Raw genomic sequence first — 23,450 nt, 5'->3', positions numbered from 1 at the left:
GAACCTTATAGGAGAACAGCCTTTTAAAATTGAATGTGTATCCAGTATATTCATAATATACAGCAACCTAGTTCCATCTCCCATGTATAAGCTCTAGCCACAGCATCAGTACAGCATGTCTTGCGCTCACCGTAGTACAGGACAAGTTACGAACGGCAACTCTCTTATACGCAACATTTTGTGTCCCTGTACAAAGGGACACTATGCAACATTCGTCGGAAAGCGCCCTCTCTCGATTCCTGGCTGGACAGGGTGACGCCTCATGCAAGCCAGGTCAGTACTTTGGCGCACTGTCATCAATAGTCTGGACACGAAAGGTTTGTCTTTCTTTTTTCTTTTTTTTTCTATTTTGCAACTGTTGCTGATTTCGTCAGAAATTCGGCGATTACGTCGAAACCGGCGTCTTTAGCCATCTCTGCCGCAGTCACGTTGTCCTGCAAGAGCGGGTAAGGGGGGAAAAATGACATTTTTTTTTTTACTTAAACATTCAAAGTGATGATGTCGAGTTGTTCTGAAGAAAATGAGCCACTGAATCAGATTAATGGCGTAGTGTACTGATTCCAAAGGTGAGAAGTGATACAAACGGACTGAAAGACAGTTTTATGAATGAATCTTTCTTACTATGTACAAATACCCACTAATTAGCAGGCAGGTGGATAATTAACTTTCAACTGGAAGTACACAATATATCAAATGATTTTCTCTTCACGCATGCTTGATTTTTCTCTCTGACAGGCCCCATCATTCTCGCTTAAAATGTGTGTACAGTTCTGGTCGAGGTGATGATTTAGCTTTTAACGTTTTGCGAGATATTCAGAAATCACTCTATGAGATGCCAAAGAGCATGCAGTTCTAAGGGGTATCAAAAGTTTATTCGATTAAAATCGGTTTTGAAATGGCTGAGATATCCAAAAACAAGGTGAAACAAAGTGGCATGTCGCCTTTTATTATCAGCACTTTTTTTGATATCTCAGCCATTTGAAAACCAAATTTCATCAAATAAACATTGAATCCTTCTTAAAATTACATGCTCCTTCATATTTCATAAGCGGCTTTTTATTATCTCACTTAGGAATGTTCAAAACATGAATCCCCACCTCAACCAGTACTGTACAGTCCCTTTAATCCCTCTAATACTCCAACTTGATTGCTTTAGTGGACATTTTGTCCACACATGCTGATAACAGTTTTAGTCGTATTGCATTTTGTTTTTGTTTTTTTAGCCATCTCATTGAAGAAATCTGAACTCAAGGGAATTTAATGAAATGTGATAAAACATCACAGAGATAGTAGCTTGTTATAGGAATGAAAACGGGATGAGAATCAGAAAGAGAGATAGACTATTAAATTACACACATGCGGTGGCAATGGGGGCAAGTCGAAAGTTACACACCGCCTAGTCATACAGTCCTGGGGTTATATTATCCACGAGTTATACAGGTCACAAGTCATAATTATTGTTCACGAGTCATACAGTCCACGAGTCATATGGCTCGCAAATCACACAGCCCAGGAGCCCGACCATATCACGTAAAATATGCCCTCGAGCATAATCATCCACAGGCTAAACACTGTTTGAATAGTGTCTAGCTTCTAAGCCCGTTTTACAGTAGTGTCTATTATAGGATATGGGTCTGTTTTACCATGGCGCTAGTGATTTTACTTGGTGTCCAGCTCAAGTGTTGCATGACTGGAGGCTGTCTAGCTAGCTCGTGGAATGACCTAATGCCTAAAACCATGGCCCAGATTTCGTTAGCAAATTTTGTAAGAATAAAGTTCAATCAGTGTACCTTGTTCTTTAACGTCACATCCGAACCCGCCGAAATCAGCTGTTTCACTACTTTCAGATGACCGAAGAGGGCAGCAGCGTGGAGGGCGCTCTCCCCGTTCTGCACAGTGAAGTGGAATAAAAGAATGAAAGTATTGACAGGTAAAAACAGTGCTATGAATAAATGGATAACTACTGGATTGTGCATACCGTCCAGGGCTCCATTTCATAAAAGGTTGATACGATGACAACTCTTGCTGGAATGACAATTGTCATGGTAACGACAAGAATCCAGCTTCCTGATTGGCTGTTGCTATTGGAAGTTGTCATTCCAGCAAGAGTTGCCATCCTAACATCTTTTATGAAACTGGGTCCAGGTGATACTTTGTGGTAAGACTGACATTGTCTAACTACAGATACCACCAAGATACAAATGGAACACATTATACCGGTACGTTGCTGTGTCACTGCATTTTGTCAAAATCACCCCCTAAAAACACATAAATAAATAAAGAAAGAAATAAATAATACAAAGAAACAAACAAAGAAAAGTACATTGTGGCCAAAACACCAGTAGATTTGCTGGTAAGATGCATGAAATAAAGATTTACAGAGAGTCAATTTTGCTCCTCCATTTTAAACTGTGCACGGCGTTGATGACACTGTCTTAAGTGCCAATGTCGAGATGGATAGTGGTGTGCGAGCATTGTACCTCTACCGTTGCATGCTAAATCGTACGGATCAAACTGCACTGTCCTCCATTTTTAAAGTTGATAACCTGGGACGTTTGTTTGGTTGTTGCTTGGTTTTCTCCACAAGTCACAAAGTTTTACTGACAGTCACTGTTAACGGCAGACAAATGCATGCCAGACACGATTTCGACGCCCTGCTTGTAGGGAACTCTCCCATCAGTGTCCAGACATAAATCTGTTATTATTTTGCATCGAAATATTTGAGAAAACAGAAAATCCAAACACAACTTCATGCCAAGGGCACTCTACTCTTCCCGCTACGAGGTAAACATGTGTTCGCCGTCATTGTATCTGCCATCGCGTTTAGTACGAATGTGTTGGTCTTTTTCAGTTTGTTTTCTTGTCTGGCAAATGTATGAGGGGTATTATACAGAGGACCAACACAGTCCACGGTATTAGGCCTGTAGTATTGGAACGAGCCCGTCGAATCGAACTCGAATCGAATTGAGAAGTGCCTATCATAGCAGCAGATTCCGACAGTGTTCTGGCATAAGCTTGTTCATTGCAATGAGATATTTGGGGAAAACACAGAATACTCACACAGAACATAAATGGGCATTGAATAGAAATGAATAGAAAAAATGGATAAAAATGCATTTGCCGTCACTGTAACTGCACTTGTGTTTACTTTGTGTTTGTCTGCTTCCGTTTGTTTGCATGTTATAGCAGACGTAAGAGAGGTATTTAAGAGGACAACACCATCCTAATATTACTGGAACGAGCCCGTCGAATCGAATTCGAATCGAAATGAGAAATGCGTAGTGCAGCAGATGCAGAAACCAACCTCGAGCAGCCCCAGCGAAGCCCCCTTCGCGATGAGATCCGCGACGCATTCCACATAGCCCTTGTGCGCCGCCTTGAAGAGCGGGGTCGCTCCGTCCTGCTTGGGGAAGTAGAGGCAACGTGAGAGTGCAGACGATAAATAGGACATGCAGCACACAAAAAACAAAAAGGCGGGAATTGCTTTTCTCTCTCTCTCTCTCTCTCTCTCTCTCTCTCTCTCTCTCAGTCTCTGCCTTTCTTCCATTCTTTGTTTTTCACTTCGTGCAGGACAGGTAAAATCATAAAAACAAAACAAACTCCAAACTCCAAACTCATGCAATGCATAGCAAACATGATGAACAAAATAAACGCACATCATATCCATACCAGCGATTAAACTCTCTATTAATACGTGAATTTGGCACAGCGTTGAGCTTTGCTTCTATTTCAGCACTGGTTTATACAGTTTTATTCCAACTGATTGACAAGCTGCCCTACATCGACGTAAATAAGCACTGAATTGTTCAGTGTTATAGTAGTAGCCATAATAAAAAAATCATGGGCGTGCATACTCGAGCAGGATTCGAACCTACGACCTCCTGATCTCCGGACAGGCGTCATCTCCACTAGACCACCGAGCTCCCGCCCGACAGCAAGCGTTGGTTCCAATCCTTATGTCGATGTAGGGCAATTTGTCGATCAGTTGCAATGAAAACATCTCGACGGTAGAATTTCATGAATTTGAATTTATACGGTTTTGTTTGCTATTTCATTCTTGTTTATCTTTCATAACATACATTGTATTTTGATACTGTCCTTTTTGTTTGTTTGTTTTGTTTTGTTTTGTTTTGTTTTGTTTTGTTTTGGGGCGGGGCTTGTTTCACTGTTTGTTTATTTACTTTTACAAGGTGAAGACCTTACAAATCTTCCAATTATATGGACTGGTATAGGTCACACGTCGTCAATCAATTTACATACTAAAATAGTACTTCTACTAAAAAATTGACAATTTTTTCTTTTCTAATCATGCATATTTCTTATAAATGAGGGGTTCTTTGGCATATACTTTACGCTTTCAATAAAACAGAGAACTAAGAAAGATATAGAAAGCCGCAAAATTCACAGGTTTCTCTTTGGTGACATCTATTTATACCATTCTTCATGTTTATTGCCTATAAAGATTATCAAGAGTGATAATTTACCCCCAGTCAACAACATGCCCTGGCAATGATAAGTAAATCACACAACTTAAACCAGAAACATGCACAACATGAGAAAACGTGAAGCAGTAACGAATTAATGTAGTGCGTTACCAGACCCATCAACATGTGACTGAACAATGTAACCAAGATAACACACACACACACACGAGGTGAGCATTACATATATCAACACAGCATGTATTTCACGTATTCTCTATTATATCAGCATTAAGGAAAACAGATTTTAACTCCATGCCGCAGCTGTCTCATTCATCAATTCATCATAGATTTCTTGATAAAAGTCGCATTTGTTCTCTTCAGTCTCATATCAAAAAGTCGCGCTTCAGTTTCAACTTTTAAATAGTAGGCCTAAAACATGCAAAGTTCAAATTGCAGATAAAATTGAATGTGTGATGGTGAATGCCGCGATACGACGAAACACAATAAAGATAGGCCAATATGGGGTAAGAAATTAAGACAAATGAAGAGATTGAAGTATAATATGGCACATCAAATTGAAGATTATTAGGTGAAATAATTACCCCACCCAAAACAATGACTTATTATGGTGTTATTGTGTTTATACAGCTGCAACTCTCGTGCGGTAAATTCTCACCTATTATAATCTTATATCACAAGTGCCTTTCAAAATTACGGTCTAATGACTTCACTTTCTATCACGTATTGTGTTATCTTTGGATTAGATATGACAGCATTGGACATAAGGCCATTTCCAAATTAAGGGGAATCAAACTCTGGTTTTCTAAAGTTACACTACCATGTCGGTGCCTCACCTCCCGCGCCTCGTCGACCTTTGCCCCCGCCGCCAGAAGTTCCCGGATGATCTCACTGTGTCCCATCTGAGCGGCTATCCAGAGGGGTGACGCTTTGTCCTGTAGACAACGAAGATTATTACACAACAGTACACGATGAAGCATTATCATTTCATTTCATGTCTTTTCATCTTGTTTTGATCATATTTCATTCCATACCTCATTTCGATTCACTTCTGTCATATACTTAATACTATTTGTGTCACCGATATCACTTTTTTCTTCTTTATTTAACAATATACAATAAACCATTTCGGGCGTTGTTCGTTATTCCGAAGGTTCGCTATTCCGAAGGTTCATTATTCCGAAGGGTCGTTAATCCGAAACACGCAAATTTCCTATACCTAGAAGTTCGTTAATCCGAAAATGAAAAAGGGTTCGTTAATCCGAAAATTTGTGGCGTTATTCCGAAGGTTCGTCACTCCGAAGATTGGTTAATCCGAAAATGGAATTCGGAACAATGAACCTTCGGAATAACGAATCTTAGGAATACAGAGCCTTCGGAATAACGAACCTTCGGAATAACGAGCTGTAACCATAATTTCAAGCAATTGTTATTTTTCCATTATTTCCTAACTATCTTTTGTCTGATTGATTTCATTTTTTTTTTTTTTGATAGCAGGAGGTCATCCAAGATAGGCACAGATGTATGAGTGAGGTATTTTAGACCAGAATAGACCACTACCTTTAACACCATAAAATAATACATTCAAAATAATCATCCATTCAAACACTGCGAAATACGCAGCCATTGGCAGCGCAACGCTGTACTGTTTCATCCACTGTAAACACATGGTCAATATTAGACTCGTCGAAAACGAGGGAAAATGTGAAAAGTTTCAGCCTTATCGTTGTTATTGTAAATGTGCTGAAGGAGAGAGGGGTTGACTGTTTTCATTGCTTGGAGTTATGATTTCAGCGAGCTAATTGACAGGCACTTACATTATTATTGAAGCACCGAAGACTCTGACGGTTTTCATACCTACCAAAAAGTCGTCTGTAAACTTGTTTTTTAAACACGATTCATGCTATAATCACATAGCAGATTGTACGTTAGACATGTAAAACTTGACTCACATTTCATACAAACATCTTTCCAAAATCAAGTTTGGAAAAATCGTGGTCTGGATATGTCTCTCTACCGAGTTTTTCCTAGTTTGGGTTTGACTGAACAATCTGAGCACTAAAACCCGATTGAGGATGCTGAGCCTTGGTCGACCTGGTAATCATTTCGACAAACATGACAAACGTGTAGTAGGCTATGTATGTATACACATACATTCTTTTGCATGTGAATGTATCCAGAGTAACATGCTTGATTGTCAGGCCACGGTTTTTGTTTGTTTTTTTTTTCACACAGTACGACAATACTGCGGGATGCAATGTCAGCGAAGAGGTTCAGTACTGTTAACGCCAGTAAAATTAGTCTGATGAACGTTCAATAACTCCAAACTCTAGAAACGCGTCTCAAAACGTTATTACTAAACTTTCTTATGGCAAGTGCGAAATCCTCTCGTCATTATTTGGGTAGCCCAGCCTGTCAGGGAAAGTTATTCCCCACCTGGACTGAGAGGAGAAACGGAACAGGGTTTTCCCGGCGGGGGAGTTCGTTAATAAGCGGTCTCACCTTTCTCGTCTGGTCGGCCTTTGCCCCTTGACCTATCAGGTATTTCAGCATGTTGTAGTGACCGTTTTGTGCTGCGATGAACAGAGGCGTGGCTCCATCCTGGGTGTAACCACATAAACAAGAAAGCCCGTGACCAAAAAAACAAAAACAAAAACAACAAACAACAAACAACAAACAACAACAACAACAACAACACTAAAACAAACAAACACACACAAACACACACGAAACACAAACACACAAAAATACATGGAGCTACGGAGCAGCGCACGACGGATTCTTGCGCGGTTTAATGGACTTAAAACTCATAATGCATTGGCGCATTGGAGCCAGTCAAAATTTATCCCTTTATTGCTGCTGGGAAATCCGGGATTTCTTTACCACAGAGTACCGAATGAAACAGGGGTGTGAGGATATTACAGAAGAAAAGCGTGTAGTATAGGACAAAGCATCATCTAATTTGTACATACCTTCATTAACAGAAAGTAAAGATCAAAGTGCCCATCATAATTTCCCTTAACGCATAGTTCTTTCTCATTAAGTACTTAAGTCATCACACCATTCGTACATTTATATTCATGCTCCATTTCAGCTATTTGTAGACATAACTCTCAAAAGAACTCACAGAAAGCGGCAAATCTTTTCAAGACTAAATTGTATTATTTGTTCGTAACTATGTTGCCAATGTCCATACACAAAATAACCCCTGAATGAAATTCAACTTCAACTATTGCTTGATCTGTACAGTATTATCTCTTTTCATCAGTGTGCACGTTATTGTTCTTGTATTTTCACACTTTTTCCAAGTTCTGCGTTTTGACTCAAAGTTGCTGCATGTATCAATGATGTACTAGTACACTTTGTATGTCCTTAATGTATGCAAGCAGGCAAGCAAAAACGTCTCAGTGATTGCATATTAGGTGCTATAGGGGGTTATTACGTTGCAATGCATGATACATTTCTACATTTTTGATAAGCCATCTGTATTTTAATCAACACCTCAGCGATAATACTCGTATGCAATCTGGTCGGTATCAAAACTAACGCACAACCCTAGGGACCTGCCAAGGGTGTGCACGGTGGTGGGGATGTTTGGGTAAGGGAGTGTGATGGTGAATGATACATGCGAGTTCTTTGTTCTTGTAAGCGGGTGACAGACGATTCAGTATTATATTTCAGGCATATTTTTTTCCTTCCAGACCGATGAAGAGTTCATTGAATCTATTGTCGCGGCTATAGGCTCTATAAACACACAGCATAGAGATATCTATTATAGTCTAATTTGATAGACATAAATTTATGAGCTCTACCGATATGAGATTAAACAAGACAATCGCGAATGGCAGCATACAATATTGTTCACGAGTGACACAGCATGGTACATAACTGAAGCTTGAAATTGGAGCAACACCGTCTTAGCTGAATTCATAAACATAACATGGTGAGATGATTCCTTTGTGTTATTTCATTTCTTTCTCGTTTTTTCTTAATTGACCAGTAGGCCCTACTACAGATCAGACAAGACCCATTACTGTCTTTTCAAACGGGTACATTGCTTTGCTCCCCGAATCACACCCTGTAAAGGCGAAAAAAAAAAATTAAACCGCCAATTCATTCCTCCAAAAGAAACTGATTTTATGCGCAAGGGACTCATACTGCATGTGAATATTATATTGGAGGATAACTCTCCACTCGTAGCTAAAAACGGTATATTATAAAGCCCATCCAGGCATCCTCCGTATATCAGGGATCACATACGGAGGGGTGGACTCCACATTAGTTATTGATACATAAATGGACGAGTATAACCCACCTCCATTGTTCTGTGAATGTTCGCGCCCCTGGGCACCAGCTCTTTCACAACATCGAGATGGTTGCACTGACACGCCACGAACAGCGGGGTTCCTCCATCCTGTGAATGATTGGAGATACGACAAAAAGAGGAGGAAGGAGAGAAAAACATTGGCAAATATAAATATAGATAGACAGATAGATAGATAGATAGATAGATAGATAGATAGATAGATAGATAGATAGATAGATAGATAGGTAGATAGATAGATTGATAGATAGATAGAGGTAGACAGATAGATAGATAGATAAATAAGATAGATAGATAGATAGATAGATAGATAGACAGAAATAGATAGACAGTCAGACAGACAGACAGAGAGAGTGTGTGGTAGTGAGCCAGTAAGGCGGTTAAAGATAGAAGAGAGACGAAAAGATGAATGGATACAGATCAAAGGAAAACGGCATAGGAAAATTTCACGATAATTTACACATGACATGCGTTTAATCTGTTTTTATCTTTTTCTTGCTTGACGGGACCTGAATGATCGCTAGTTTAAAAGAATGCTCCTTATATTCATTACTATATCCTCTGTGTTGCGTTTGATTCATGGATGACGGAAAATTAAATTTAAATACATGAAAACTTTAAAAAAAGCCAAGGCGATAAAAAAGGCGACTTTTTATCATGGAACATTTTTCCGTGATCTCGTCCGTTATTCTGATTATAAACAGAGCGGTACCATTCGTGTTCATGGTATACAACCCGTGAATGTACTCTGTCATGTAAAACGTGGATTTGTTTATACAGATGTTACATTATCTTGTTTGTCTGTTTGGTTATTTCCTTTCTTTTCCATTGACTTGTGTATTCAGGTTCAACTGCGCTGTCAGCACCCGTAGCCAGTAAGAATCCCTGTGAGGAATATTTTCTCTCTCTGGATCTGACAGGCGGGCTGGTAATGTCTTTAGAAGGTCAAAGTGTCATAAACGTGATTGCGAACAAATCACTGTTCGAATCGACCACTCGTCGACTTCGTTGTCAGTACATGTCATGTAATCGCTTGGTGGAACTGCATGACAACACACGCATATAATTTGACTGCTGTTCCTGATCTTATCCTCATTACCATATTCTCTCTATTTTCTGTATCCTTTCATCTGCAAGCTTCTAAACATTTTGGGTTCAAGAACATTAAGTTTCATCATTCTCTTTTTGTTTGTTTGTTTGGTTTTTGTTTTCTAACAGCCGACCACACAACAACTTGAATTTAGGTTACTTTGAATCATATCAGTACCTTCAGCTTTGGCACATTAATCAGTACGTAGATGTATGCCCATAGATTATACTCCTCGGAATTTGAAAATATACGTCTTCTCTTCCTTTTTATGTACCAAACTATAAAAACAACGTGCGATCAACCTTCATTCAATCAGCGCCAACTTTCTCCTTCTACCCGACAATACAATTATATTTGCTTTCGTATTGACATCGAGTTGAAATGTGACCGACTCATCAGCGTCTTGATCTAGACTAATAATTTAATTGTCTTGTTTGCTTTGTTTTGTTTTGTAGTTGAAGGTGGTGGTTTTCTGGGGTTGTTAGTTTATTTATTCATTTATTCATTTATTCATTTCTTCATTTATTTATTCATTCATTCATTCATTTATTCATTTATTCACTTATTCATTTATTTATTCATTCATTTATTCATTTATTCACTTATTTATTTATTTATTCATTCATTCATTTATTCATTTATTCACTTATTTATTTATTTATTTATTTATTTTATTCATTCATTCATTTATTTTTTTCATTTATTTATTTATTTATTTATTTATTTATTCATTTATTTGTTCATTTACTCATTTATTAAGTTATTCATTTATTCATTCAGTCATTCATTCATTTGCTTGGTGTTCCTTGCAGAATTTGTGTATACCTGGCTGGGAAGATCAATTTGTGCATCGTGCTCCAGCAGCTCCTGCGTGATATCGAGGAAGCCTCCCTGGGCAGCGAAGAACAGGGCCGTAGTACCGGTCTGCGATGAGATAAGATGAAAAAAGAACGACATCGACATTAACATCATCCTCATCAACAGCAATAGCAGCATTTGAAGTTAGCAGCAGTTCAAGCCAAGGATGTTATCCACTATAATAGTCTTAAGTAATAGCCTTGATTCATGCGTCCACGACTTAACCTCGTTTTCCACCGATTCCCTGACCGGCGCGTCTGCATAATGATTGAGTATACAGTCAAACCTGTCTATAGCGGCCACCCAAGGGAAACGAAAAAAGTGGCCGTTATAGACAGGTGGCCGCTATAGACAGGTTATCCAACTATATGTGTGCATTGCCTATGCATGTACATGTATCATCGCTGTATACATCGCATAGGTATAATGTACTTAGTGTACATGTACATGCGTTCGTATGCACACGTGTGTTTCATGCATTGAACAATGCCGGTGTTCATGAATTGTTGCATATACATTATAGTAGCATGTTGTACAGTCGTGAAGAAAGCTTAACACTAGTGCATTATTATGACTGAATAAGTGACGATTGCAGCGGTGGCGATCACTGAAAGTTGCCCATGAATGTCTGGCACGGCCACATGTCAGAAAAACACGCTGAATTACCGGCTCTGTGGCCGCTATAGACAGGTTAAAATCTACCGCGGGAAACAAAATTTGTGGCCGCTGGCCGCGTTAGACAGGTGGCCGCTATACACAGGGTCTTTAACAGGGCTTTTCTCTCGGGGGGATTTTTCAGTGGCCGCTATAGACAGGTGGCCGCTAAGGCAGGTTTGACTGTATTGATTTTTCACACCGCGTGCACAGTAGCATTAGCTACCCATGTGTATGGGCAAAGTCAAGAACATTCACACATCACGGCTTGTACATGACTGCACGTACATGCGAACACGCTTTATATAGATATACAAGAGGAGCAGTGCGTGTAAAGTAAACTCACCTGAGACAGTAGTGTCTTAATCCGGATATTGATCTAAGGTGACCCTACATCACACACCTATACGTGCTTGCCACGGGCTCGAATCACAATTAGGCCAACATGTTTTGCTATAGAGTCATCTCGTATTGATTTTACCTCTTTCTTTAGCATCGGTGACTCGTGTATGCAAGAAAATTGTTTAGCATTTTGAAGTGGTGGTCGTGAGGTTAAGGTCCACCGATCATAGTCCTCGTTGTTCCTGATAGCTCTGGGGACATCGTTTTAAAGCGCCCGAACACACACAAGAATTTCCATGGGGCAAAAGTCATCCTTCTGCTTATCTTACTGTCTATACATTAACCACTTTGCCGGACCACCAACTTCGAGATAAAAGGACTTAAAGCAATGTAGAAATAAAACTGTTTACGCCTTGAATATTGACACACTGAATACAGATAATATATGCATAGTGTTGGGTGCTACACTGTCGACAAAACTGAAGGGTGTCAAATCTGCAGTACAATAATACAACCTTTGGTGATTCTTCAAATCTTCAAAAAGCTTAACCTTTATCGAACTTTTAATCTGCGATGGAAATAATCATTGTATATTTTCGCGATGATTTTCATCGGAGTAATATCGTTATAGTAAGAATATCAGTGTTGACATCAAGCAAGCACAACGAAATATGACTTTCCTCGCAGTGCAGCTCTGCCAGTCATATTTTGAATGAATCATGATTCATACTTCGCGTGAAGCGTTAACAGATTAGCAAAGAAAGGTTTGTTACTTTTAATGTGACATACAAGAAGTAAGCAATCAAACATATAAATTGAAACTTGAGATGCCCTCAAAACTGATTTTCTGCCAATGTATACGCTGGCTTGAAAATATATTCAAATTCATGTCAAGACTGGGCGGCCGTCATATGGCGAAAGGGTGCATCTTTGCTCCATACGGGAAGAAATAAAGTCGAGAAAAATCTCTCTAAAGTTTGGGCATTCACTCTTGCTCTGTTAGGAGACATAAAAATAGACACTTGCTGATGGAGTTTGCCCTAGGCATTGCTATATACTTCAAATATTAATTTCTGACATTTCTTATAATTATTTTCAAAGTCTTTATCAGCAGAAATAGAGACATTTCAATCTATATAGATACATCCGTATGCCAAAAGAATTTTGCCAGAGCCGCGACAGTATTCACATGCAGAATGATGTATCTAAAGATACACTATGCAAATTTCTTCTCTCGGCAGCTATCCATATATGGCAAAATGTGTATCTATAGATACACCTTTTGCCAAAAGAATCCAGGGAGTACTGCACTAGTTATATAATGGCCAAAATGGTGTATCTCAAGATACACTTTACCACTAAATTCCGTCTGATATGGCAAAAACGTGTATCTTTAGCTTGTATAACTGCCGAGTGACAGTGCAGGGTAATGCCCCAGTCACATATAAACACGGATGCTCAAGGATCTACACGGTGATCCGGGGAGATCCGGGGAGGTCCGGGGAGGTCCGGGAAGTTCCGGGGGAGATCCGGGATAGTTTCGACCTCGATGGAGTGTCGACGAGCGTTGGTATGACTGTACACACGGTATCAACACGGCAGCTACATGGATAAGGCCGGAAGAGCGTGGCGTCTACACGGACAAACACGGCATCTACACAGATCAACACAGAAGCTACACGGCAGGCACACGGACCATCCCGGATTTCTCTACCAACACGGCAATCCCCGGATGACGCTGGATGTTTTTGACCTCCAAAAGTTGCCGTGTTGCCCTCCCGGATGTCCCCGGATCTACACGGACATACACGGATGTCCAAGGATGTCCAAGGCGTCAACACGGATCTCTCCCCGGATCACCCCGGATCAGATCTGGGGTGGTCCGGGGTGATCCGGGATGTCTATGTGACTGGGGCATAAGCTATGAAGCCGGCACATGCCGCGGGAAACTTACAATCCTCCTCTCGTTCGGGTCAGCACCCTCAGTGAGCAGCTCCCGTACACAGTCTAAATGGTTGTTCGCTGCTGCCAAGATCAAAGGCGTCGTTCCATCCTAAGTGCGGTAAGGGATCGGAGAAGAGAGAACATCGAAATATTGAGAATTGGTATCGAGGAGTCTATGGCCACAAAATTAGGCGATTTTCCTCCCATCTATATTCAATGACGTTTTTAATATTGTACAAACAAGAGACAAAAGCACGAGATGTTCGGAACCTCGGACAGAGACAAGTACAAACATTAAAGAAAACAGGAAAAGGAATAATTGCATAACCAGCATCAGTGTTTTGCATCTGCAAATCACAAATACATGTACTATTGATTACCTATCATGAAATAAAACGGTTTGAACATGAAACTAAAACTGACTTCATTGATTAAAGGAAGAAAATTAAACCGTCTAAAAACATATCGTAACATTATCAAAACATTTATGAATGCAGTGAATAAATACGGTGCGCACTCACAACTTAACTGGCAATATTATTATTATCGTCCAATCATTATTTATAACTTATTCTGATGACTCCTGAATTCTGAAATTACCGTATACTTTGTACTGAATCGAACAGGTTCTTGAAATTCACTGGGTAACGATGTTCTTTACAAAGAAGAAATTGGGGTCAATACATGCAGTGCGTAGGCATGTGAGGAGACAAATTCCGGCGTGTGTGAGGAAACAATATATTTTAGAATGGCTGTTGTATAATTTGGCGTATGCAAATGAGCCATCAGCGGAAAAGTAAAAATTCGAGAACAAGCGGCATGCGAAATGAGTCATAGAGAATTCTAATTCACCTGTTGGTATACGGTACACGACTTTTTTTAACGTTCCCTCGGCGATTCTGCAGAAGGGTGTGCAAATATTCAAAGCGCGAAGCCACCTTCGAGCTCCATCCTTAAGGGCGGACACGCACTGTGAATAAGACTCTTTAATTTTTTTTTTTTACTTTTAAGAAGTTCAATTCAAATCAATTACTTTTGATTTAATTGTTTGTCTTTCTACAAGCACATACAGCTCACAAGGCATTGTTAAAAATTAAAGTTTATGAACTGCTTTAAAAAATCGTGTTCTTTTATGTCGTCACTTTGGGAAGCAACGAAAAGGTGTTCAACTTTATGGTTATTGGCTTCTGGATCCACTTGATTGAATTATGTCAGAGACTTTGTTCAATCGGTGAGTTTAAAATTAACATAAAATTTGTATCACATGTTGTGGCCGAGTCAGAAAACGCAAAAGGCCACTGTGCCTTTCAGCATTCACTTCATTGGCAGATAATTCACCATCAAATGGCGTGTAATACCCATGATCTAAAAACCACGCGCCAGTTGACATACTTTAAATGCATTATAGCCACATCCCCAATAACGTCATCTGCCAATCAAAACCTGCGAAAGCGCACATGCTCAAAACAGCGCCCTCGCAACATTAGATTACTAGTATATCGATGCTAGTTACTGTACCGCACGCGATGTCCGGGTTGTGGAAAGGTTGTGGAAACTACAGTCAGCGTCTTGGCATGCGTGATGTTTCGCATCCAAAATTGATAGCCCGTGGGAAAATAGATTTCAGGAAAATCACGGACGCATCGAATGTCTTCTTGAAATCACATCTCTTCGCGTTGACGAATATGTCAAGTGAAACATGTATACGTCTCCTATTGAATATGGTAAGCATTATACATAACGTTTGCGAAGTCAAACTCAATCAGTATATTATACATGTAGCTGTGTTTTATTCAGACTCACCACATGCGCAATGTTGGAGATAAAATCATGTCTACACACACATCTGAATGTTGCATTTATCTACTACGGCGCTGAGTATAAGGCGAGTCACATTAGCACCTCGATATACTTAATCCAAACATTGACGAGCGCAAACACACACACACAATGCACATTCTTGTCGATTTCTGGGCATCAATAAAATTCTGTGTTAACATATGACAAAAAATATACACTATAAAAGTGAAATATTGTCGCTCATTCTCATCGTTATCCACGATATTTCATTTGGTAACGTCTTTAGTCGGCTTTCGATTTTCATCAATTTTCCACCTTCTGCCCTTAAATCGCCCGTTGGATCCTTTGAGTAATTTCACATCTGCATGAGATATCACTGCGTACAAGTATGTAAAATGTATGTATGTGGGTTGGCGTCATTGACGTTGGTTATATCATAATTTCCACCTCCGTTCATTATGTTCATGCTAAAAACTTAAATCACTGCACTTCTTACGGTGTATAACGAAGTCAGAAAAAAGCATATAATTATCATTGTTTATGATTTTCACTTTGTGTATACCTCTTCTCTCCCTCCCCCCCCCCCCCCCTCTCTCTCTTCTTCTTCTTCTTCTTCTTTCACTGCAAATCATGAAGACCATTGCAGTATACATTGTGCTTGTGTGTGTGTCTTTTTGTGCGTGTGTCTGTTTGTGTATGTGTACTCAAAAGCCCCCCCCCCCCCCGTCTCTCTCCCTTTCTTTGTTTGGAAAATAATACTCACAGAGGCACACAAATGGTTTGACTACATAACATGCCTTTTAGAAAATAGTATGTTCTGTGTGCTATGGCATATCGCGAGACTCCATTAGGCTTTTATGTCCAGTTTTTTTTTTTCCAGTCGCTGTTCTTTTCTTTTTTTTATCATGATCATTGACCATCCAGACACAAAGTGCATGTCTTGTGCTACAAACAAATATGTGAGATGTCAAAAGCTGGTGCATCGAAAGGGAATCCACAATATGGAATAATGTGCTAGCCATCAATGCATTAGGCGCTGTAGTGTTTCACTATGGCACTCATATGCCACAAAGGGAATACATAGACATGGATTAAACGAACACCCATTCCACACTGGCATATCTTACAAGATTCAAACAAACATTCTGTGTGTGTGTGTGTGCGCGCGCGTGTGCGTGTGTTCTGTGTGCGTGTTGCGTGTGTGTGTGTGTGTGTGTGCGTGTGCACACACGAAGGTTTTTGTAAAATCTCGTCGATGAAATAACCAACACTGCTCCCTTTCATACTCGCAATAATGAATATTCAAAGCAAGAAAAATGAATTCCCCTCCATTTTTGTGTCCATCTCCAACAAAATATCAAGCGTGCACCGAAGCTGACGGATTGTTTGTAACCTAATACAATGCCAGGAAACAATGACTAATAGTTATAAGACGTCGAAAAAAAAACGACCCAAAAAAAAGATGGACTTTCAAAAAAATCCATCATCTTCTAGAGCATTATCACAGTGAAAATCTATGAGTGACTAGATTGTGAAAAAACACATAGGAAATCATCTGTGCACGCTACGAACAGTCATTGACGAAATATTCTAAAGACTTTCCATTAAACTTTCCTTTTTCTAACCGTGCCATAACCCTTCTGTGTGTGTATGATCCGCTGCACACCTACTGTAACCACCATCCCAAACAGTGTATCAGCTTACAATCTTCTAATTACTATTAATCATGTATGCTCAGAGTAACGTCATCATTGTGTGGCGTCGTATAATCGGATATGTCAGCGAAGAGACCGGAACGGAAGTGTTGACCTTTTGGTAGAGGGATTTTTCAGTGTCCCAAGGACAGAGAACACACACACACACAACACACACACGCAACACACACACACACAACACACTCACACACACACACACACACACACACACACACACACACACACACACACACATGATAAAGACGGCTATGGCTGTCATGGACAATTCTTGTTTGTGCTATTATATACATTAAATGAGGAGAGAGAGCGAGCGAGCAAAAAAGAAAGAGAGGGAGAGATGAACATTGGAAAATACAATATACCCTGCAAAATTTCGACTCCATGTCGAGAAATGTCCCATATAACTGCAGTATAAATATTGAATATAAATACATATAATATCTTACTCTCCCGAGCCTTAGAAAGTAAAATAAGTTAATGTTCTATAGAACTATTAAAGGTAGACGTGCATCTGATTTCTTGGAGTATCGTATCAGTGGAGTGAGCAAAGGAAGGTGAAACCCGGCTCGTGCGAGCCAGATTCATGTCTGTGAGAAGATGGGTGAATCATCTCTCAACAGACTATACGACCACCATCATGGGATCGTGGCACGCGTGATGCACCTGTTTCATGATGAATGATCATTCATCATCAATTATTTATCAATGTCACGTGACTGATACGCCACAATAAACGCAACATCATCAGATGCCATTCAGTAACGGGAGTGCATTTATCCCATTTGCAAACATGAATGTAGTCTCATCACTATAATTCACCCACTGTTCGTTCGATCAAATGGGAGTGATCGATTGCATCTCTCTTGTACATTATTTTCCTATCATCGCATGTGAAAACTCGACTGCATTTTTTTTTTTTATTTGGTTGACGATGCAGAGAGCCTATATCTGATTGTGTGGGGAATTTTGTGTATACGTATGTAAAATTGTTATGCTTCTGATCTATGTAAAAAAAAAAAAATGCATCTATATTTCTTAACCTTTTAAAATGTCAAATAATTTTACAACATTTCAGAAACATGATGTTTATGTAACTAATATTGGATAAATATTATGAAAAAATCTCGTACTATACACAGATCAACATATAATACTGTCATACAGTAAAACCTTGTTTTTGTACATCATACTCGTTCCCTTCTTCTCCTTTTGACATTTTGACATTTTGACATTTTGACACACACACACACACACACACATACACACACACACACACACACACAAATAAAACATTCTTAGTAAAGCATAAAAGTTTTAAGTAATAATCATCTCAACCCCATGATAAACGAAAAGCTATGATAAAGACTAATTGACGGTTCTACACTGCTAAAAACTCAATGATAACATGAATAAGGATGCCACACCCTCCTGACGTCTGACTGTTTATGTAAATGACACCTGATCACGTGACATATCAAGGTGTTTCTTTGTTTTCAAGAATGACGACGCGTCGAAATCACGAGGTTTCCCAACGAGGTCCAGTAATCAAATGTCATTTCATATAGGTGTATCTATAACTATGTATCATATAAACATACTAATATATACTTGTGAATTACAGACTATGTCTATCGTGATTTTTCTTCCTTGTCTGCTTTCATCCTTCCCATATCTCACTCTATCTCTTTCTCTATCTCCCTCTCTATCAATCTATTTATTTATTTATCTATATACATATCGATCTACCTATCTATCTAATCTATATATCTATCTATCTCTCTCTACCTACCTATCTATCTATACCTATCTATCTATCTCCCTACCTATCTACCTATCTATATAATCTATCTATCTATCCATCTATCTATCTCTCTACCTATCTACCTATCTATCTATCTATCTATCTATCTATCTATCTATCTATCTATCTATCTATCTATCTCTCTACCTATCTACCTATCTATCTGTTTATCAATCTATCTATTTATTTGTCTCTCTTAATTCATCTGCTCTCCCGTATCTCTTCTCCGCGTCTTTACCCTACATCGGTTGTAATAAGGTATTCATGACGGGTGACCTGTAGTTGGGGGAAGAGGCGACGGTTGCTGACCTGTTACACAGTGGCGCAAGCGAGGGGTAAAATAGAGCAAGGGGGGATCGTGGGCCTTGCTCATAATTCAGTCCACTAATGGAATGCATATAGTTAGTGGCGTGCTCATTACTATAGCTTCCGCTCGTATACGTCGTGGCGCAGTGCCATACAACCTATGCGTCCTTTAAAGGGCCAACTCGGAGTGAGATAATATTAATTCTTGAGCAAGCATGTTCTCAGATCAAGAGCTTATAAATGCCACAAACCATGAAAGCAGTTGGAGCTGTAACACCGTGCAACCTCACCAAAAGGCACGGTATACTTTTATTTAGTAATACTATTTACTCACCAGTTGCAGAAGACGCAGTGACACCGGAATTAAGTATACCACACTTTGAAGCAGCACGGAAATAGCTGAATATTGTACCACATCACAATAATATCAACTAAGATTACGATTGGCTTACCCATTCGTTGATACTGACAAGCAAGTTGTATTAAACTTGGAACCAAAAACATCAAGAAAAAACATGAAAATGAAGATACAGGCAAACAGACAGACACGAATAGAGAGAGAGAACAATAATTGCGTCATTAATTAACATATATTTCAGCAATTATGCCTTCCATTGTGATGCATTTGTTTCACTGATTCATTTATTCATGAGGTAAAAGAAAGCCAACGTGGAAACGCAATTAAAACTCGTAGCACAGCACAGGCTGCTCTAAATATTTGATGACATGCACGTATTACGCGTAAACTATTCCTGTGCGCGAGTCCTCACCAGTATTAAGCTGGCTGATTTTAACGTACGTCAAGGGAAAACTTGTTTCAATTTTAATAGAGGCTAGGGCTTTTGTACATTTACATGTACATTTCTATAGTATATAGACATGTTTGTGCCTATCAACATAAGTATAATTATATTACACGCATACAAACATGAGGCAGTGTAAACTTTACTTTACTTTACTTTCGTATTTGCGAGTTTATGCTACAATTTAAGGAAACATCGTAATATTGCTGCACTCGAAATAAGCGTGTATCTCTGCATTTATGTAAACCCGACAAATTCAATACCCAAACTCTTCTCAACTTTTCGTCCTTCTACCACTTAAAAACGCTCACACACACACACACTCACATACATTATAAAATTATATATATATATATATATATATATATATATATATATATATATCTGTCTCTCTCGCACCATCTCATTCTCTCTCCCTCCCTCTCTCTCTCTCTCTCTTTCTCTCTCTCTCACACACACACACACTCACACACACACTCACACACACACACTCTCTCTCTCTCTTATCTATAGGCCTACTCTCTAAATTGCTGTTGTCCCAGAATTTCAATCAATTTCTTCCTCGTCTCTGTTGGAGAGCGTAGTGCTGGCTGTCAACCTTCATTCGTTGAAATCAATCTAGACTAAATGGAACAATTTCCCCCCAACACACTCCTGTGAGTAAAATGGCGTGTAATATCCCCCACTGGGGCGCCTGGCGTTGTACAAAATAGCAATCGCAATATTCGTTCGTTGCACAACCTGGACCTGGAAAAATCCAAGCTCCTATGTAAGAACAAAGTCATGTACAACTAAACTTACAAGCAAGCGCGCCAATTGAAAGGGCTAGGGGAAAACAATATTGAGACGGAAGGACGATCGATCGCGAAGACCGGGGGTGCTTTTATGATAAAAGGCGGACAACACGTCGGAAAATATTAGTTTTTGTTTTGATCAACGCTATAAATACGCTAACGTGAGACACGGGTCAATCAGATCGTGAGGTGAGAACGTCGCCGGTGCGAACACAATCACACCTTTGGTTCTTTGTGTTGTTTGTTTGTCAATGTTAGTGGGGGGGGGGGGGGTTCTTGGTCAAGATGTCACCAGAGTTGCGAGTGACTTATCTACGAAAACAAAACACAAGGACAACGTTTCCCGTCAAATGTAAGGCATGCCCCGGGTAGCGAGAATTAGATCAACAGCTTCGGTGAAATCATACCACCAGTAACTTACCATGAAAGTATAAAATCATATCAGATACTCCGCAGTGAAAATTGAGACAATTTCACATTTAGTAATATTTGCAAAGCTTCACGCCGAATGTTGTCTGAACACTTGTCTCGGCTTGCATGCATTGACAGCTTAATCTAAAACCTACTCAAATAATCATTATGATTCAAATTTGTTGCAAACTCGTTGTGAGTGTAATACGTTAATATCAGCAAGGAGGTGCTGTATGTGTTTGTTTGTTTGATTTATTTTTTCCAACATAATTTCATATATGGATCAGAATTCTTTCTTTTACTGCAGTAATACTTTAGAAAACATCAATATATAGATAATTCAAAGGAGAAAAGATATGTGTGTGCCTTCATTCCATTACCACATTATATTGTATTACAAAATATTGGTAAATAATCCTATGAAATTATGTGTGTGTGTGTGTGTGTGTGTGTGTGATACCTCCTTGATTAACACTATTAGATTGCTCGAATCTGACAACAACAAAAAAAAAACACATTCAATCACATTCATTCATTCTTCAACACATCAGTTAGTAAACGATCAGTTGTTTTTTCCCCTATAGAGCGTATGTTAAACCACGCCATTCCTAACTCGTTTGCCAAATTTGATGCAGAGTGTACTCGATAGCTGTTGTAATAATTATTATAGAGGCAGTCTAATATCAACAGAACGACGGACAGACATTCTGGAATCATAAAGACCGTGGAATCCATGCTGGAAAGGCGATCGAGAAAGGAAAAGCTAAGACGCAAAAACAGGAAGGAGAAAAGTGAGTGGATACGATTTTTTGCTTCCGAGATTTTCACGTCTACCGTAGATTGAAGGGGCGACTCGCCCACGCTCAGAGCGCGTCAGCGGTCACGCTTCATCACCGATGCGTGAAACGGAAGTCAACGTGTCGCAAAATGCTAATCACAGCTGTCATACAGGGCGGAAGCCGCGAAACGCATCTTGGACACACATGGTGGCAAAACCAACGCGGCCGCAGACGATTTTCGAGTGTATTAAGGTGAAACATGTCTCCTCCGTGTCCGTGGAGTCAAGTGAACGTGATGATGAACGCCCTGCTGCTGCTACTCAACTATTACTACTAAAATATTAGTACGGTGGTGGCAATACTGGCAGCAACAATAATCGTAACAATAGGAATATATTACTACGAGTCATGGAAGTAATATGAAAATGGTAATCGTAACCATATGGTCATTTTGCTACCTTGGGGGATCCGCCACTTTTCAAACCTCAGTGTTGTATCAGTTTTGTGGGTTTTTGAGACATACACAGTAAAATATCTCGTCAAATATAGGAATGTCCCGACAGGATTCATTTTTCTCCAAACCCAGGACTATCGTAACTCTCACTCATCAGACAAGAAAATCTCACTCGTACCTTTTCCAGAATAGAATACAATTCCAAAAAAACAAACAAACAAACAGATATCAGACGTCATTATTCAATTTCAAAATCCACTGAATTTTCCACTTTAACTATCACTGGACTTGCCATTGAACAATTTGAATTCTCTGCAAAAGGGCTGATTTACGCACCTTCAAAAATATAATATTAAACGTGGCTGAATGAATTAGATTATGGAAATCAACAGAAAGAGAGAAAGAGAGTGTGTAAGCGTGCGTGCGTGTGTGTGTGTGTATGCATGTGTGTTCCATGTGGGAGAGAGAGAGAGAGAGAGTTATAAGAAAAGAAATCATACAAAAATCGAGAGGGAGCGAGAAATCGACATTCAGGGGATTATTTTGTTACCTATATTCATTTCAGTGACATGGGTAAATTCAAAGCGGGAAAATACACAACACACTGTTTATACGCAAAGCCAACGGCAACTAAGTCTGTAAGTTGTACAATCGAAGCTTATATTCCTCACGTGAAAGCGTGCTGGCCAATTTACAAGAGAAAAGGACAAGAAGTACAACTTATGGTATACAGTATAAACTTCAAAGTCAATTGTAACGATTCTGGTAATAAATGAGAATAACAGTAAAATTCTTTGCAAGTGATTGACAAATTTCTTTTCATCGACGCAAATATTCAGCGTTTCAGTAGATTTTTTTTAACAAAGAGCAGGAATCTAAGAAGACATGATGCACTGTTCTGCGCTGCAATAACTTCCAATATGCCGCGGTGCT

General features: G+C 39.4%; 1 protein-coding gene and 1 non-coding gene across 2 annotated transcripts in view; both read right to left on the bottom strand.

The window, feature by feature from the left end:
* Positions 1 to 23,450, bottom strand: part of LOC140234240 (uncharacterized) — a 44,212-nt gene continuing 20,762 nt past the window's right edge. Inside the window, exons 3-10 of the mRNA XM_072314302.1 lie at positions 13,665 to 13,763; positions 10,682 to 10,780; positions 8,758 to 8,856; positions 6,945 to 7,043; positions 5,279 to 5,377; positions 3,305 to 3,400; positions 1,791 to 1,889; positions 1 to 434 (exon numbers count right to left, since the gene is read on the bottom strand). Coding sequence (XP_072170403.1) covers positions 345 to 434; positions 1,791 to 1,889; positions 3,305 to 3,400; positions 5,279 to 5,377; positions 6,945 to 7,043; positions 8,758 to 8,856; positions 10,682 to 10,780; positions 13,665 to 13,763 — 780 coding nt within the window. The 3' untranslated portion in view covers positions 1 to 344. The remainder of the gene's footprint in view (positions 435 to 1,790; positions 1,890 to 3,304; positions 3,401 to 5,278; positions 5,378 to 6,944; positions 7,044 to 8,757; positions 8,857 to 10,681; positions 10,781 to 13,664; positions 13,764 to 23,450) is intronic.
* On the bottom strand, positions 3,851 to 3,923 carry Trnas-gga (transfer RNA serine (anticodon GGA)). Its single transcript has one exon. It is a non-coding gene; the product is annotated as a tRNA-Ser (tRNA).

Source organism: Diadema setosum, chromosome 10, assembly GCF_964275005.1.
Source record: "Diadema setosum chromosome 10, eeDiaSeto1, whole genome shotgun sequence".
In the NCBI taxonomy this organism is placed as follows: Eukaryota; Metazoa; Echinodermata; class Echinoidea; order Diadematoida; family Diadematidae; genus Diadema; species Diadema setosum.
Note: the sequence above shows the minus strand (reverse complement) of the source record. Positions and strands in the feature narration are given on the sequence as shown.